This window comes from Pseudomicrostroma glucosiphilum, assembly GCF_003144135.1.
Source record: "Pseudomicrostroma glucosiphilum strain MCA 4718 unplaced genomic scaffold BCV69scaffold_5, whole genome shotgun sequence".
Lineage (NCBI taxonomy): Eukaryota > Fungi > Basidiomycota > Exobasidiomycetes > Microstromatales > Microstromataceae > Microstroma > Microstroma glucosiphilum.
In genome coordinates, this window is record NW_020289917.1 from 61,140 (window position 1) to 78,250 (window position 17,111).

The following is a 17,111-nucleotide window of genomic DNA, read 5'->3' on the forward strand; positions in this document are numbered from 1 at the left end:
GATGACGATGGTGCTGCATGCACGATCCTTTCTCCCTTTCCGTGATTATTACGTAAGCCCTGCAGATGCTGCTCCATCTTTTTGGGCGAGGCTGGAAATCTTCTTGAGGCGGATATGCCGTCAGCCTCAGCGGTAAAGTCCTTCTCCTCGTTCCACCTCAACACATCCATACGAGGTATTGAGCAGCATACAAAGGCGTCAGAGCAGAGCAGACTCTCGCTTCGGTCACTCGCGAAGCCTAGCTTCACCTTCATTCCCCTCCTCGCCTCGGCTCTTTGCGGGCTTCACGATCCTCCTCCCCGCCACCCCTGATACCCCCTTCATCTGCCGCCTCCTCCTCCTTCTCGAACGTCTTCGTATCTCATCATGATGACCGCTCAGTCGATGCTGCGAAGCAGCACACGGACACTTCGCTTGGCACTTCGAGCTCCAAGCACTTCGACTCCGCTCTCTGCCAGCTCGTCGCAGTTGCCCTCCCTGCGCTCACTCTCTAAAAGCACTGGACCTACCTCCGTATCCCCCATCTTCTCGCAAAGATCGGCTTTGCCTTCTTCCAGCAGGATCAGTGGTATCTCACGATCTTTCTCCTCTTCCTCTTGTCGCTTGACACCCTCACTACCCAGGGATGGTGAAGACCTTCAAGAAGAAGAGGAAGCCGCCCCGGCACAAGAAGATGAAAGCACTAAATTCTCTTCGCTCAAGAAAGTTCTGCACCCAAAGACGTACCAAGCCTTGACCGGCAGTCCTTTCAATTATGAAAGCATGTCAGACGTACAAGTTGCCGTCCTCGGGCAGCTCTCGGACGTAGTCACCCCTGTCAGAGGATCCGACTTCCATCCTTCTGTGACTGTTGGTGACGGCCAGGGTATCTCTGAGGAGGTTGCAGAGCGGTATAGAGAATCGGCAGAGAAGAGTCCAACTGACCTCCTCGTCAAGGCCAAGACCGGCACTGGAAAGACACTTGCCTTCCTCGTGCCTGCGTTGGAGACTAGGCTGCGAGCGATCGAAGCTGCAGAGAATGGCTTCTTCTCTCGAGCAGTACTCAAGACCTTCAAAGATCTAGCTGAAAAGGGCGGTGACCCAGACTTTTCGCGGATGGACAAGGCCGAGCGCAGACGCTTTGCAAGCAGAGTGTTCCAGAGCCAAACCGTTGGTACTCTGATCCTTAGTCCGACGCGTGAGCTTGCCGCTCAAATTGCTCGTGAGGCCGAGAAGCTCGCCTCTATCCATCGTGGCATCAATGTTCACCTGCTCGTTGGTGGAGATTCGAAGCGCACACAATTGTCTGAGCTTCACGCTCGGACAAAGGACATCATTGTCGCTACACCGGGCAGAATCAACGACATTCTCAATGACTCCGCCGCTCTCCGGACGGCAATGAGCTGCGCCGAGACGTTCGTCCTCGATGAAGCTGATACCCTCCTCGAAATGGGCTTCCAGACCGAGCTCGAAAGGATTCAGACTTTCTTGCCGATAAAGGACCAGCGACGCAACTTCTTCTTCTCTGCTACCGTATCCCGCGACATTCAGCGCGTTGCCGCCCAGACGCTCGACCGGAGCTACAAGATGATCGACTGCGTACCAGAGGGGGAAGTGCAGGTTCACGAGAGAATCCCGCAGTATGGCCACGTCGTTCCTCCGGAAGAGCACATGCCCAGGTTGCTGCAGCTGATTGCTCAAGACCAGCTTCTGCACGGCAGCAGATCGAAAGTCATTGTCTTCTGCAACACCACCAAGCATACTCAGCTAGTAGCACGTATGCTGAAAGATCCCACTGTGATCAAGGCGTTCCCTTGCTCTACATTCGACAAGCCTCCATCCACACGCACTCTTGCCGCCAAACGAGACGCTCGGAAACCCATGTCCGCTCGTATCGCGCCTACAGCTCCGACTTTCCAGGGCCTCGAGATTCACGCCCAGCTAGAGCAGCGGCAAAGAAGTAGAGTCTCCGACGTCTTCAGAAGAACCAGGAGTGCTTCCGTGCTGGTCACAACTGATGTCTCCGCTCGAGGTGTCGACTACCCCGATGTGACAAGAGTCATTCAACTCGGTTCTGCAAAGTCACGAGACACTTACATCCATCGCATCGGTAGGACCGGTCGAGCCGGAAAGGAGGGCATCGCAGATCTCATCCTTCTGAAAGATTGGGAGGACGGCTGGCCTCGCTTCGAGGGCAAGGAATTCCCAATCAAGCCTGTGTCTCACGATGCCTTCAAGCAAGAGCTGGCACAGTCTTGGGATAGCAAGGCAAAGGACGAGTCATCTCAAACGAACCTATTGACCAGTGCCGACGAGGGGCCCCTCAAGGCACACATTCTGTCTGAAATCTCAGAGAGGATCGCCCCTGCCATGATGAAAGCTGATGACAACAATGAGATCAGCGCTCTCCGTGGTATCTACCTGAGCATGATTGGCTTCTACGTGAACCAATTCCAGACTTTTAGGGTAGACAAGGCTGATGTCGCTCACGGACTGAGCGAATGGGCAAAGGGCTCTCTAGGTCTCACTGACGCGGATGTGCACCTGCCTACCAGGATCGCCGAGATGTTCGGCTTGGCACGGAGTGGTGCCCGCTCATCGAGAGGCGGCTACAGTAGCCGTGGTGGTGGAGCCCGTGGTGGTTTCAGTGATCGACCTAGGGGCGGAGGTGTTTTCGGTGATCGAGTCAGAGGTGGAGGCAGTTTCAGCGATCGAGGCAAGGGTGGAGGAAGATTTGGCGACCGAGATGGTGGCGGAGGAAGGTTCGGCGACCGAGAGGGTGGTGGAAGCTCAAGATTCGGAGATAGTGGAAGCGGCGGCGCAAGGGGTGGATATGGTAGCTCGAGAGGCGGATTTGGTGGCTCGAGGGACAGTGGCTCGATTCGACCAGGGTTCGGTGCTGGTAGAGAAAACCCCCGCGGACGCACAGCTGGTAGGCCAGGCTACAGCGGGGGCGGCAGTGCAGGCTACGCCGCAAGGAGGGAAGCTGGTGCTGAGCCATGGTAGATATTCAAGTTGAAGCTGGAGGAAAGGGCAGAGCATCAAGCGTACAGACTGGGCAGTGCCTCCATGATAGAAGACTCTCGTCGGCCTTGTCGACATGTACAAAACAAGACTACACCACTCCCCCGGGCCTTGCTCCACGCTGCTTTTTCACGTCAATCATGCTTTCACCATGTAATTGCTCTTATCGTTTCCGTCTTGGGTCACTGCAAAGCTGTGCGAAATTGGTCGCAGACAAGTGTCGGAATCAGCAAGTCCATGTGCCTGGTGGATGTGTGTGGCCTGACTGACCTGATGACCCCGCACGCGTGTATGTGAGCGGCGAGGCTGATTAGAAAAGCGGCGTCGATGAGGCGCGGGGCGGGGGCGTGAGGCGGACAGGCGGACAGGCGGACGTTGCGCGCGGTGGCTGGAGGGGCAGGAAGGCCTTGGCTTGGAAATCCCGCCCGTCTCCCCAGGGGGCGGCGGTGGATACCGATCTCCTCCGTCTCACGTCCGTCTCACATCATCATCATCACCTTGATCGCACGACCCTCCTCTGTGCTCACTTACTCACTCCCTCGAGGCAGACGTCGTAGCTCATCAAGCAGCAACACCTCACTGCTTCCCTCATCTACACCCGCACCCTCATCCTCACCCGTGGTCATCAGCACAATGGCCTTTGCTCGCTCCGCCCTGCGAACGGGCACCCTAGCCACCCGCTCCACCTTTGCCTCTTCCTCCCTCCTGCGTCCCTCTCCTACTCCCATGGCCCTCCCCATCCCGCCACGACAGATGTTGCGAGCCCTCTCCACCACTCCCGCCTTCCGGTACGCCACGCCGGTCAGCTCAGGATCAGGATCGGTACCTCGCCCCCAAACGGGTCCGACGCAGGTGCCAGCCACTCAAGGGCAGGACATCCCCATCAATGACGCGGCTACGTTGGACTATCAGGGAGGTCTGCAGTACGAGGTGGACACTAGCAAGGGACCGAGTGGCGCTTATCCCGATTACTCAAAGGGACCTAGCGCTTTGGACAAGGCGGGGCAGCTCTTCTTCTTTACAGAGATTCTCAGGGGTGAGTAGTGGTGCGCGTGGAAGCATAGCTGTGGGAGCTTTTACAAAGGCCGGGATGTACTGCAGAGGCTGAGGAGCATCAGCCGGCGCAAGTGGGAGAGAGAGGACTTATCCTTCTGTGGCAATTAAGAGACTCCCCTGGCCTACATCGAACGGCGGGCGACTTCGGCCGTCATTGAAAGACTCGTGGTGCTTGATGGATCAAGGAGGGCGTTAGGGCCGTCACTGGCCTCGGAGACTGGCGATGAAGAATTCAGTGGTCTCGGGTCACAACTGCTAGTGCTCCATGCTCATGCGCCTACCTTCATCCTCCAACCCAGGCATGTGGATCGTGCTCGAGAACTTCTTCAGGCCGCCGTACACGATCATGTACCCTCACGAGAAGGGACCCATGTCGCCTCGTTTCCGTGGAGAGCACGCTTTGAGGAGATACCCATCAGGAGAGGAGAGGTGCATTGGTGAGTTCAAACCAAAGACAGTTCGACTCACTCCTCTCCGGACACTGATGCTGACGCACAGACATGCATTTCGCACGATCTTCTGCCCGCTTAGCTTGCAAGCTCTGCGAGGCCATTTGCCCTGCTCAAGCCATCACCATCGAGTCTGAGCCTCGTGATGATGGAGCAAGGAGGACTACCAGGTATGGTGAGTGTTGATGTGCATGACACTGGCTTTGCACACACAGACTTGCCCCGTGCGGCTTTACGCTGCTCATCTCTGTCACTCGATACTTACGTCATTCTTCGACACTGCTCATGCCACAGACATCGACATGACCAAGTGCATCTACTGTGGGTTCTGCCAGGAGGCCTGCCCCGTCGATGCCATCGTCGAGACGCAGAACGTAGAGTACAGCACAGAGTGGCGTGAGGAGCTCCTTTACAACAAGGAGAAGCTGCTTGCCAATGGTGACAAGACCGAGTCAGAGTACGCGGCCAACCTCGCTGCCGATCACCTCTACCGTTAAGGTGTCTCGGAACGGGAAGCAGGGAGATGGGAGCAGGCAATGTTGGGAGCCACGCGGAGGACACAAGTTGCCCAAGAGAGGTTCGCGTGGCCGTGGAATGATCTTGTAACTAGCAATTTGCACCGCATCAGGTGCTCATCGCGGCTCAATCTCTTGATTGTCCTGCCGAGAGAAGAGATCCAAAGAACAATCTCACCACCAAGACAACTTTTGACATGCTCGTCGCGGCCGATTTCTCCTTGATACTCTCGCCATCAAAACATGTAAAGAACAATCTTACAACTAAGACACCCCTCGGGCCCATTGTGTCGATCTGAGCGTGAGTGGAATGTCTTAGGTCCGCTTGACTTCCGAGGGCGTCGTGCGATAGAAGCCTTGTCCGACTCCGAATTTGGGCGTTGGTTGAATCGGAACATACCAGACGGCAGCATCGCCGTCGTCGTCGTCGTCCAAGCGGGATCGTGAGGGCGTCAAACCGACGCCCAATCCCGACGCTGTCAATTCTTGCTCTGTTTGGTCCGCTGTGAAGACCCAGTTTGTCTTGTAGCCCCTGCTGTCCTCTGCATGTCTCCGAAATAGCATCCGTCTATCCGGGTCAATTCCTACAGCCGGCGGATGTACCCACATTTTTATTTTCTTTGCCACTACTTGCCTTGCCTTGCCCTGCCACGGCGCTCTTCTACCTTGAAAAGTCCCCTCTGCTCCGGTCTGCTTGCTCGTCGTTTTTACTCCTATCGCATAACCTTACTCCATCGTACCTTTCCGGCGGAGCTGACCTGTGCATCCTTTTCTGCATTGCACTACTCGGCCGGCAAGGAACAAACCGTGTTGCTGCAGCTTCGGGTCCAAGGGGTTAGATTTACGTGTTTCCCGAAATCGAGTTCCTCATGCATTGTTCGGTGAAGTCGTTGTTCAAGTCAGCGATTTGGGTGGGTTGGGGGGGAGGAGATCTCGCTTGGGCTCACGCGACAGTGTCTTGTCAGCCAAACCCTCGGCCCCACCGGAGCAAAGAGGGTAGGCGTGCATGGTCGGGACAAGAAGCAAAAGGTGGTCATACTCTCGTGTCCAAGTGCACAAGGTGGGAGGAAAGGATCAGAGCCACCTGAGACGGATGTAGGGAGTGTGCGTCTAACCCTAGGCCCAAGAAGAGTGGCTACGACATTTTTGGATTAGAAACCACCTACACCGGAGTTGAGTGACAATACCAGCGCTAGGGATTGAGTCCGCCTTCATGCAATGCAATGCGGCATCATCATCATCATCATCGCCATCACCATAAAAGGGGATAGGCGGGAGTCTATGCTGGGATGATTCAGTGCCGCGGGCAGTGCCCAACGTCGTCGCAGCCGCGGGAATCAGTGGACAGACATTCTGGATGCGCCACACGACTGTCTGGTCCAGGGCGGAGATTCCCATTGCGCATGACTGTCGGCAAAGGACGACGGACGGGTGGCCTTGGGCACTACTCCTCCTCCTCCTCCTCTTCCCCCTCTCTTCGCCACCTTTGATACGGTGCCGCGGCATGCCATGCGCCTCTTTATCTTGGGACTGTCAGCAAACTTTAGAAATGACTGTACATCTGTCTTTACTAGTCGCAGCACATCCACACACACACACACACACACACACACACGCACTGCGTGTGCGGAGAGGGAAAAGATCAAATGGAAGCATGGTTGGTCGTCGGTCATGGTCGGCCCTCGTGCGTCGGTAATAGGCCGACGGGCGTTATTGTGTCCATACCTCCGGGCTGGGTGAGACATACCTGGGACTTTGTACAGCGGGCTGTGGCCCAGTGCGTGAAAGAGAAGCCCTCCCCCCGAGGTAAACTTCCCGAGGGTGATCTCAGAAGAGCGGGCCAGACAGACGGACAGACCAGGCAGGCAAGGGGAGGGGGCTGGCTGATAACCCGGCAATCCCACGCTCCTGCTCCTGCAAAAGTGTCAAGCATCGGCTCCTTTGAGGCGTCGGTAGCGGTGCTGGAGTTTTTTGGTGTGTGTGTGTGTGTGACACTTGCAGCGATCCACTCCTCGCTTCGGGGCGATTCGAAACCAGGCGAGGCGAGGCCTGTCGGCTGCTGGGGCCAGGCAGGCAGGCAGGCAGTGGTACGAGGCGAGTGTGTGCCGTGGGGTTGGTCTGGCCACGAGGCCAGAGGGGTCACCATCCCCCCTCGCCCACCCGAGCCTTGGGCGTCGTCTTCGGGTGAGGTGGTGGTGGGTGGGTGGTGGCTCGGCGGGCCTACTCCGACCTCGGGCAGGGAGGTGCGCTGCCTATTTCGGGCGGCGCTCCTTTTCGCAGTCTGCTCCCCCGCTGCCTTCGGTATCCACGATCCAGGTGCAGAAGGACTGCAGCTAGAGTGACCACTTCTTGCTCTCCTCTTCGATGGCCTCACCTCCGCTTCTATACCAATTCTTGCTGCCGATCATCTCCCTCCGGAGCCCCCCGCGTTCCCCTTGGGCCACTAGGTCTATTCATGGGTCCTCTTGGTCCTTCCAAGCTGTCACCACCGAGCTCCGGAGGCATCATGACTTTCTCATAAAAGCGTCTTCCTTCTCGGCTCAGCTCTAACAAATCTCCTCCTCCTCCCCCTCCTTTCTCGTGATTGTCCCCTCCCCCTCCCAAAAGTATCTGCCGTTGCTTATAATCCCCTCCTCCCTCGTACTCGTAGAGGATCTTGCACCCCACTCAAATCTTATCTCGCTTTTTGTCCCTTTGTCCTCTTCCTCTCTGCGCATCCCGACGGTTTCCTCCGACGAGGCCCTTGCGCTCTACCACACCGCATCGGCGTTCACTGAAAAGTCACGCTGATATAGGGGACCCAGCGTAACCACCTTTTACCCATCTAGCTAGAAGCGCATGTCGGACATCGTACGGGAGTGTTCAAGACCGGTCTCTGTCTAATCCTCCCTGCGCCTTCATTGTTTTTGCTAGTCGCAATGCCCCTCTCTCATCTTGGTATTACTCTGCCTGGCCTGTATGACAGGTCACCCATCTTTGGACCTGCCTCCTCGGGCAACGCGGGACCGAGCGATGGCCAAGGCAGCTCGAGCTCGTACGGCGACCAAAGGGGTCTGACTGCCGCTCCTGGCTGCACGGGGATCTGCACTGCTCAGGGCAGGCGATGCCATCAGTGCCAAGGTGCGCCAGTCTCTGCAAGCAGTCAGTCCTCCGGATCGTCCTACGCAGGCGGCAGTCTCTTCAATAGGAGCCACGCACCAGCCGGTATTGGCGCTGGGCAGGACTCTCAGTCCCCGCTCTTCACCTCATCTGCCTTGTACTCGGCCTCGCCATCCGGATCCACCTTGTCACCCAGACAGGCCGCCTTCCAGTCTTCCAATTACCCTCGATCTGCATCGAGTACGAGCCTCGCCCTCGCTGGCGCTGAACCGCGTGGACAGCAGCTCGGCTCTAGCTCCAATTCCAGAATGGGATTCCCTCAGCAGCCATCCCTCAATCGAAATCTCTCAGGGCCGCCCTACGAAGCATCACAATCACGCGGTTCGCCCACTTCTGCTTACCCCTCGGGAGTTCCAACAATGCAAGGATGGCATACCAAGGATCAGGCGTCAGTCCCATTCATCAACGTTGCGGGCTACCCTCAAGAAAGTGCACCCTCCTCGTTCCAACCATGGTCGGGTCTGGGCGCCGCTCAAGGAAGCATGGAGGGTAGCGTCAGCACGGAGTCAAGCCTACCGCCTTCCTCGTCGTCGTCCTCCAACTCTACATCACCTCAGCAATATCAACACACTTCGCGCTACCTCGACTATCCTGGCTCGTCGAGCTCAGGCTCATCCTCCCTGCCGAGTATGTATCAACCGAGAAGCTTGCAGGGCAGCGCAACCAACCAAAACGTCACCTTACCTGACCTCTTGTCTCCGTCGCCATGGTTCTCAGAAGCGGTACAAGCAAGAGACACCTACACGACACCGGTCAGCTCCAGTATGGAGTACTACCCACCGCAAAGTGATCGCATGTACCTGCAACCGCATCAATCGCAGCAATACCTTAGCCCTGGCCAGTATGGCGGTCCAATCCCCTCTGGTGCAACAGGAGCTGCTGGACCCGTTCCAGGGACCGCATTCGGTTCGGTCAATGACGTACCCGCACTTGCCGGTAGCAGCAGTGGTGGTACTGATCCGGTCAGCAGTGGCTATGGCGGATGGACGAGCGTGGACAGCTTCCATCACCCTACCTCTACCGTGATGAGCCCTTCGGGTCGAGCACTGCTGCAGAGTTCTAGCAGCGAGGGCGCCGAAGACTTTGTGGGTAGCCGTAGATCCGACTTTGACAATGACGATGCTAGGTGGGAAGGAGTGGCCAATCGATCCCATCATGCAGACAGGTGAGTAGTCGGTACGCGCATCTAGCGCTAACTTTCATCACAATGGAACGTACGGATTGGTAAGCTGACCCTGGATTCTCTGCCCGCTTTTCCGCACTCTGCCAACAGGTACTACCTCTACGGTGCATCGACAACTCACATCTACTGTCGTCCATCGTGCGCCTCCAAGCGTCCCACACGCGACCGCGTTCAGTTCTTCCCCCACCCCAACGCAGCCGCGGCGGCCGAGGCAGCGGGCTACCGTAGCTGCCGACGCTGCAAGCCTGATCGGTCTGGTGGGGGAGACCAGACGGTGGTGGCGGTCGGTGAATGCGTGAGGCACATGATGATGGCTGCCACCAACTCGGCCGAGGAAGGTGGAGAGCCAAAGAAGAAGACGCTCAAGGAGTATGCTGCAAGAGCAGGGCTCAGCACGTTCCACTTCCATCGTGAGTATGCGCACAGGGTGTTGGACAGAAGACAAGGGCACTTTCCGAGGACCGTCACTCATATCTCTCATGCTCTTTCGTCTCGCTTACAGGCTCTCTGGCTAAAGTCATGTCGATCACACCCGGAGAATTCTCTAAAGCATGCCAATCGCTAGCTTTACAAAACGCCCTGGGCATGGACAGTGCTCCTCCGGGTACAGGTCGCATCACCTCTCGAATGTACGACGCAGCCCTCGCAGGCTGGTCCAGCCGTCGTGCGAAGCGTGCATTGGGCAACGTCGAGCCCAGTGCATACGCCAGCGGTGATGCTCTTCAAAGCATCGTGAGGACTAGTGTACGAGGGACCGAGTGGGGTAACATCTCCATTGTGTATACGTCCCCTGCTGGTCATGGGATCACGACGGTCAGTGGCGCCACTTCACCCAGCATTCTGCACACACCTCCCAATTCGCAACATCCCTCCGACCGTAGACCAAGTCTCTCTCCTCTGAGCGGTGGCCACGGACAAAGCACCAATGGCGATCGAGTCCTCCTGGCCCTAATGATATCCATGGACGCAGAGCAGCGGTTAGCCATCCGCTTCCCCGCAGCCATTGTAGGGGACGGAGCAGCGCAGGAGGAGCTTCGCAACCTCGTCAGCAGTCTCGCCCAGACGGGCGTTCGCGAAGAACAGCTTCCACCCGAGACGGTGCCCAGCATTCGTCGAGCCCGACTTTGGGCCGCGACTAGACTCAGGCTTACTGCCAGCGGTGGGGCGGGAGGCAGCAGTAGTGGCTACCGGGATCATGATGCCGGTAGGCTCTCTGGATCGAGCTCTGCAGGGGAACATGCTGCTAGCCTGCGAAGGGCTACTGGACAGATGATGCCTGTACCTCTGGACGGACCTTGAGATCCGAGGCTGAGACCAGACCTCTTCTTTGTCTCTCCCTCTGTCTGCGTCTCGCCGGGCTGATTGGACACGTCGCGTTCTTGGCTCCTTGGCATCTTGGCAACTCGACTTCTTGGCACACGGGAAGTGGCTATCTAATGGTCTCGCTTCCTCTTCCCTCTTGCTTCCTGCATCCTTTACTCCTATTCTTGCAGACGTTGTTCTATACCCTTTCTGCCTCTCTCTCCCACTTCCACTTCTACCTTTTCGCCGTCAAGGTTCCCCTCCAACCCACTTCATGTGTCTCCTTTTTCTTTTCTTGTTGCATTGTACATCACCGCACCGCACCGCACTGCACTGCACCGCACTGGATCGTGCACTCTCAAATCAATCAATAGCAATGGTACTGCTTAGCACTTGGCACTTAGCGCAAAGCATGAGGCACGAAGCAGGAAGCAGGGGAGGCATCGAATTCGCGTGGCAGATCAGCTCACTGTTTGTTACGCCCTCCATGGAGCACGCCTCTTCCCTCCCCTCCCTCAATCTCCCTCTGTCTCGGCACCATGCGTCTTGTTTCCTGAAACGTGAAAGACTCCTCCATGCACCCTCGGACCCTCCATTGTCCGTCCTACCTCCAGCCTCCAGCCTCCAGTACTCAGTGCTCAGTACTCTGTGCTCAGTGCTCGGAAAATGCGAGGGATTCGAAATTTCAAGGACGGAAGTTCCGGTAGACTAGTAGGATGTATGAAGGTGACCAGGTCCTCTGTCTGACTTTCTCGCCTCGCGCCTTTCACCTCTCACCTCTCACGCCTCTCGCGCCTCTCGCCCCTTGCGCCTCATGCCTCACGCCTCACGCCTCACGCCTTTTTCCGGTGGGGGGCAGTGGCAGTGGCAGTGGCGGTGGCGCATATGAGTTTGAAAGGAGACGAGACGAGCCCCCCAGCCACCCCCACCCCCACACGACTCCGATGAGGGCCATTGGCGTGAGGGACAAAGACGAGGACGAGGAAGAAGGGGAGGACAAAGGAGAAGGGGAGGACGAGGAAGAGGAAGAGGAAGAGGAAGAGGAAGAGGAAGAGGAAGAGGAAGAGGAAGAGGAAGACGCTGACGATTGGGGAGACACAGACACATGAGAGAGAACAGACAGGGTGCTGCAAGTAGTAGTACAGACTGATGATGGATGGAATATAGTTGATTCGAATTCTGGTATAGAGTGTTTATTCGCAGCAATCCTCCTCTGATTGCAATTCAGTAAGGAACGATGAAGAGTGAGGTAAGCTTCGAGATAAAGAAGGTGTGCCCTTTCTGCTTCTATCCCCCGTGTCATGAATAATTATAGTGGAAAGAATTGAAACTGAAAGTTAAAGTGAAAGGGAGAGGAAGCTGCTACCGCTACCGCTACTGCTACCGCATCAGGAGCTAGAAGCGTCTCACAGATCCATGACGGCAGCGCACCCCGCTGCCACCAGGTCCGCAACGCCAAAAAGAGCGCTCCTATCGTCTTCCTCCTCCTCGTCGTCCTCTTCATGGCGCACACCATCGCCGCTCGTCTCGATGGGCCCGCCGCCCAATCCCAGCGCCTCCCATCCCTCCGAGACAAAGTCCACGTACTCTCCACAGCACGTCACCAGGACAATGGGGAAGGGTGTAGGCTCAGGAAGCCAGCAAACAGCGCGCTTGTCTTCTTCCTGCCTGTCCCTCTCAAGCGTTGACTGATCATCCCCTTGAGTCCTGCCAGTACCAGAACCACTCTTGGCTGTCCCGCTGGAATGCGAAAAGCGCATCGCCGCCGCAAGGAGCTTCGAAGGGGGGCGGAGCTCAGCCTCTCCCTCCTCGTCGGGTGCAGCAAGCACCATTGCTGTCACACGGAACGCCTCTGGCCCCGTCTGCTGGCGATTGGGCACCGCGGCGCTCTTCGCCTGCGCATCGTGAGCTGCCGCTGGTCCTGCTCCGAAGAGGTAGGTGGGCTTTGCTGCTGAGCCTGCTCCTTCGTACGGGTAGCTTTCTTCACTGGAGATGGGCTTGGTGTGCCCTATGCTGGCAGCACCGAGGCGGTGGTACCAGGATGGAGGAGAGAAAGACATTGTCCCATTTGCGCAGGGCGGGTGGCTGCCCAGGTGTGGCGACGACTTGGAGGAGCCGTCACTGTTGAAGCGGTACTCTGCTCTGTGCTCGTGACCGAAGGGCACGTAGTTCAAGCGAAGGTAGCGCTGTTGACGACCTGAGGTTGAGGAGAGGGGCAGAGGGATGATCATGCTCAACGCGTCGGCAGGAACATTCTCGATGCCCAAAAGCTGTAGGCTTCGAGAACCCAAGGTCAACTTGGACTCATCTGAGGCTAGCCGGGTCAAGGCTGTACCTTTTGCAAACTGCAGAGGACCCGGCTTGGCCGTCTCTGGCGGGGACAGTATGGGCTTCTCGGAGATCAAAGCCGCCCGTTGCGCCAGTGGCGAGGAGATCCGTGGCTGAGAGCTAGCCGCCAGTCCAGACGGCTTGAGGGCAGGGGAGCCAGCAGCATATGCCGCTGCTCTGCATTTCGAGCCGAGAGTGCTTCTCGACTTGTCCTTCTTGCCGATAGTGCCAAAGGACAAGTTCCGAGCAGCTTGTCCAGCATGTGCCACGATGTCGTCATCACTCGCGCTCGCCCTCCTGCCAGCAGCATAAGGAGGCATAAGAGATCCTCGACTGGACCAACTCGGTGCAGCTTCTCCCTGTTTCTGCAACAATTTGCTACCTCTCTTGGGACAGTCGCCATTGGGCTTCCCAAAGGGAAAGGAATTGGCAGCAAAGAGGGAGTGCGGGTCGTCTGCCATATCAGACAGGACGTCGAGGTCTCTGTCATTGTGTCCCATGTGGTAAAAGCTGTGTGCACGTACACCCGAGTCCTTGAGGGCCGGTCGGCGTTCTGCATCGCGATACGCCGCGAATGGATCAGCAGACATGTTCGCATTTGCAGGCGGGGCCTTGAGAGATGACTGTTCGGCTTCGTCCTTCTTGGCCGTGATTGTGCTAGAGCTGGTCTTGCTGCCTGCATTAGCAGAGCTAGAGCCGCCGCCCATCTTCTTCTTGAGCCAGCCACCGATCTTTGATGGCTCTTTGCGAAGACGCGGGCCTGTGTGCTCAGCGGGTGCCGCTTGCGAGACCAATGTAGCGCTAGGAGCAGGCGGAGCAGACGTCATTCGAGTCCTGACACTATGCGTCTTCGAGGGACTGCTTGTTGCGCTGGATCCCGCATCACTGGTAATAGGTAGCGCAGGGAGAGCTTTTGCGAAGGCAGCTGCTTCTGCTTGCCTTTCCTGCTCTACCTCGCTGCACAGAGAAGGGCTGAGCTGCAGCGGCGTAGCTGTAGGTGGAGAAGAAAAGCTAGACGCCATGCCGGTGTGGAACTCTGGCTTTACAGGCGAGGCTGGGCCTCTGCGTGATGTAGAGCCACTTGCGGTGGGAGAGCAAGAGTCCATAGCGTAATTCGCGAACGGCCCGTTGGAAATACCGCTGAAGGCGTTCGACGGCTTCACATCGGCTTTCGTGGACCCAAGCGCATCACCGGGAGCAAGGAAGTCTCCACTGCGCAAGTGGGTTGGCGTGAGTAGAGAAGGGTAGTTGGAGCTACTCTGAGTGGCGCTAGCATCGAAGGACAGCCTTCGAGAAGACCGAGCAATCGAGTCCTTTAAGTCGGGAAGGCCAAACGGATCAAGCTGGAGCGCTGGTCTAGACCTGGTGCGCCTCAAAGCCTGGCTTGTACCACCATTGTTAGCCTTGAATTTTGAAGACCCTTCAGACGTAAACAGTTTCTTTACTATCCGCGGACGTTCTGTAGTGCCCCAGCTGTGCGAGCGAGGTTTCCTCTCCTGCCCTTGCCGACTGCCAGTGGTACCGTACTTGCCATAGACTTCCTTCAGCTGAGCAGGGGTGGCTAAATGAACCCGCCGATCTGCTAAGCGACCACGCAAAAAGCGCAGTTCGAAGCTTGCGAGACCAGAGAAGGCAAGGGGAGGACCCCTGCTGAGATTGGACGGTAGAGCTGCTCGTGCTGATGTACTTGCCTTGCAATCCGAGACGACAATGGTTCTTTCTGCCGCCAACTCGTCATCTGGTACAACGGGCGCACAGATCCACTGCCGCTTCTGTTGGGTCTGTCTTGCCGCTCGCCATGAGGCTGCTACTGACTCTTCGCCTTCGTAAGGACCGTCGGCTGGAACCAAGGAAGCGCCCTCCCAGTCTCCCAGATGGCCCACATCGATAGCATGCTGGGAGAGCTCGTCTATGGACATCAACTCTAACACCTTCGACGCCTCAGACTGTCTCTTCACTGGAATCATCGTCTGCCAGCGCGGCTTGCTGTACGAGTCGGTCGACCACATGGGTGAAGTTGGAGGCGTTGCTTCACTCACACCGCTGTCACCCATGTATGACACCAGACCTCCACTGCGTGAAGTCGATCGGGCAGAGGCTGCTAGAGTGGGCCGCGATTTTCCTGTAGCGGATCCGGATGCTTGGTGCTGTGATGTGGAAGAAGAAGGCACTCCTAGCGATGCGAACCCACCCAAAACTTGTTCCGAGATTGTCTCCTGCCAAGGTGCTCGCTTCCCCGGAGGCGAGCCACGATGCTCTGCAAAGGCTGACGAGGATGTGCGAATACCTTGAGGTGTGGGAATGTTGATACTGTGAGAAGGAGGTGAATGGGGTGGAGATGTAGAGGTCGAAGCAATGTTTGCAAGGGCGCCCGTGTCCAGCATCAAGGCTCCCCCGCGATTTGTGGATGCAGAAACACCAACGGCATTGGCGCTAAGGATAGCGTCTGAGCCCAGAATCTCGTTGGTGCCCGAGCAATCATCACGCAGGTGGGCGACGAAAGAGTCGATCTCGATGCCTTGCTGCGTGGACTGGAAGGGTGTGCGGCGGGCATCTCCCGTGGCATTGGGTGTGAACCTTCTTGCCAAGTTGAGTGCGGCACTCATCTTCTTGCTGTTGCTGCTACTTCCAGAGTATGTATTGCTCTGTTGCGAGGGTGATTGTGGTTGCCATTGCGGGCTATTCCTCGACCACGACGACTTCTTGGGGCTGCTATGTCCCTCGGAAGGAGGCGTACAATGTGTGAAGGGCATCAAAGGTCCACCCAAGTCCAAGCCCTCCAAATCGAGTTGGAGCATGCTGCCAGCGGAAGAACGATCGCTATGTTCGGACCCATGCGGCTCTCCGTTGAGGGGGACCGCTGGCAAGTAGCTTGTCCCGGATGGAGATGCTTGCACATCTTGTTTGCGATTGCGACGTTGCGGTTGGTGGGACCGCTCAAATGTATGAGCGGAGGCCATAGCCACAGTCAGCACACTACGACTGCGACTACGCCAGCTGCTTGCCAGAGCCCTGGTGAGAGGGACTGGATCAGCTACCTCGCTCGGTCCGCTGAATGATGATTGGGTAGGAGTCGAGGATGAAGACCTTGACGAAGGGATTGTCCACACAGGCCGTCTGATGCAGGGTTCATCAAGAGATGCAGCAATATCGGGAGGAATGGGGGTATCGAGGAGGGGCATGTTGGAAAGGAGCGAGGGAAAGAGGGGAGAGAGAGAGAGAGAATCGCATTCAGTATGGCGGATAAGGGGCCTCCAACACGTACAGCAAATCCTGCAGACTGTGAGGTCCTTCGGCGGAGCAGGCAATGTCTGTGCCAGCCATGTGCCCCACTTCATCCCAGACCCTGATAACCCATGGGATCCGGAGCGTCGCTTGGACTCCGCGGCTCCTCTCAACCTTGTCTCTCTCCCTCGGTGTGATGGAGCTGACCACTAGCTACTCACCTGTGCCGACCTTGTGACCGATTGCGGGTTGTGTATGGTGCCTTTGGTCCGCTCGGACCTCTCTACAGCTTGGCTTCGTGGGGCGCTTTCCTTCTGCCCTCAGTTCCGAGGTCCGAGGTGTTGCCAAGGTCGTCGCAGCAAGAAGTGGTAGGCAGACGAGAGAGTCGTGCTAGGTCCGGAGGGGCGCACAGAGGACGTAGATGAAATCGTGGGGACGGTAGACGAGACGAAGTATGGATCGGGTAGTTTGGTAATGGCAGGTAGGACAGGACAAAGGATAGATGGGTAAAGGGGAACAAGAGGATGTCGTGGGGGAAATAGGGTGGACGGGGTACAGGGTCAAGCAGCAGTGGTTGCAGTGTTGCCTTTGCTCCGAGGCGCGGAACGTGGATGGTACATCGTCGTGGTGCTGTTGCTGTTGCTGCTGCCGTTGCGAGGGCAAAGGCAAAGGCAGGCGTCCTAGGCCCAGCGCCGTCGGCTTGCAGGGCGATGCGAGGTGCGGCCTTATTTGACATCTCCCGAAAGGGCGTGGCGCAGAATCCCCGACGATACACAGGCGGGGAATCCTGGCGACTTGAGGCGCCACGCCTCGCACCAACTTCAAGCCACTTCACCCACGCCCATAAACTCGCGGTGCAGCCGGGCCATTCACACAAGCTTTGCGCCTCGC

At 57.2% G+C, this 17,111-nt stretch overlaps 6 protein-coding genes across 6 annotated transcripts; 4 read left to right on the top strand and 2 right to left on the bottom strand.

Moving 5' to 3' along the window:
* Positions 1–124: 124 nt before the first annotated feature.
* On the top strand, positions 125–2,985 carry BCV69DRAFT_268823 (DEAD-domain-containing protein; the record flags this gene model as incomplete). Its single annotated transcript, XM_025490874.1, has 4 exons — positions 125–804; positions 877–1,756; positions 1,847–2,566; positions 2,666–2,985. Exons 1-4 carry the CDS (start codon positions 367–369, stop codon positions 2,983–2,985), a joined length of 2,358 nt encoding a protein of 785 aa, XP_025348422.1. The 5' UTR covers positions 125–366.
* A 622-nt stretch (positions 2,986–3,607) lies between these two features.
* BCV69DRAFT_281999 (putative NADH-ubiquinone oxidoreductase 23 kDa subunit precursor) lies at positions 3,608–5,462 on the top strand. The gene is made up of 4 exons (XM_025492186.1): positions 3,608–4,039; positions 4,359–4,496; positions 4,591–4,683; positions 4,803–5,462. The coding sequence occupies exons 1-4, from the start codon at positions 3,637–3,639 to the stop codon at positions 5,003–5,005; spliced, it is 837 nt and encodes a 278-aa protein (XP_025348423.1). The 5' UTR covers positions 3,608–3,636; the 3' UTR covers positions 5,006–5,462.
* A 2,281-nt stretch (positions 5,463–7,743) lies between these two features.
* BCV69DRAFT_164806 (hypothetical protein) lies at positions 7,744–10,803 on the top strand. Its single transcript, XM_025489463.1, has 3 exons — positions 7,744–9,347; positions 9,456–9,775; positions 9,868–10,803. Exons 1-3 carry the CDS (start codon positions 7,942–7,944, stop codon positions 10,662–10,664), a joined length of 2,523 nt encoding a protein of 840 aa, XP_025348424.1. The 5' UTR covers positions 7,744–7,941; the 3' UTR covers positions 10,665–10,803.
* Positions 10,804–11,436, top strand: BCV69DRAFT_164794 (hypothetical protein). Its single transcript, XM_025489460.1, has one exon. The coding sequence runs from the start codon at positions 10,942–10,944 to the stop codon at positions 11,377–11,379; it is 438 nt and encodes a 145-aa protein (XP_025348425.1). The 5' UTR covers positions 10,804–10,941; the 3' UTR covers positions 11,380–11,436.
* On the bottom strand, positions 11,437–12,069 carry BCV69DRAFT_164795 (hypothetical protein). The gene has a single exon (XM_025489461.1). It carries the CDS (start codon positions 11,968–11,970, stop codon positions 11,494–11,496), a length of 477 nt encoding a protein of 158 aa, XP_025348426.1. The 5' UTR covers positions 11,971–12,069; the 3' UTR covers positions 11,437–11,493.
* Positions 11,924–16,447, bottom strand: BCV69DRAFT_164799 (hypothetical protein). Its single transcript, XM_025489462.1, has 2 exons — positions 16,442–16,447; positions 11,924–16,112 (listed from the first exon to the last, which is right to left on the bottom strand). The coding sequence occupies exon 2, from the start codon at positions 15,953–15,955 to the stop codon at positions 12,074–12,076; it is 3,882 nt and encodes a 1,293-aa protein (XP_025348427.1). The 5' UTR covers positions 15,956–16,112; positions 16,442–16,447; the 3' UTR covers positions 11,924–12,073.
* Positions 16,448–17,111: the final 664 nt, after the last annotated feature.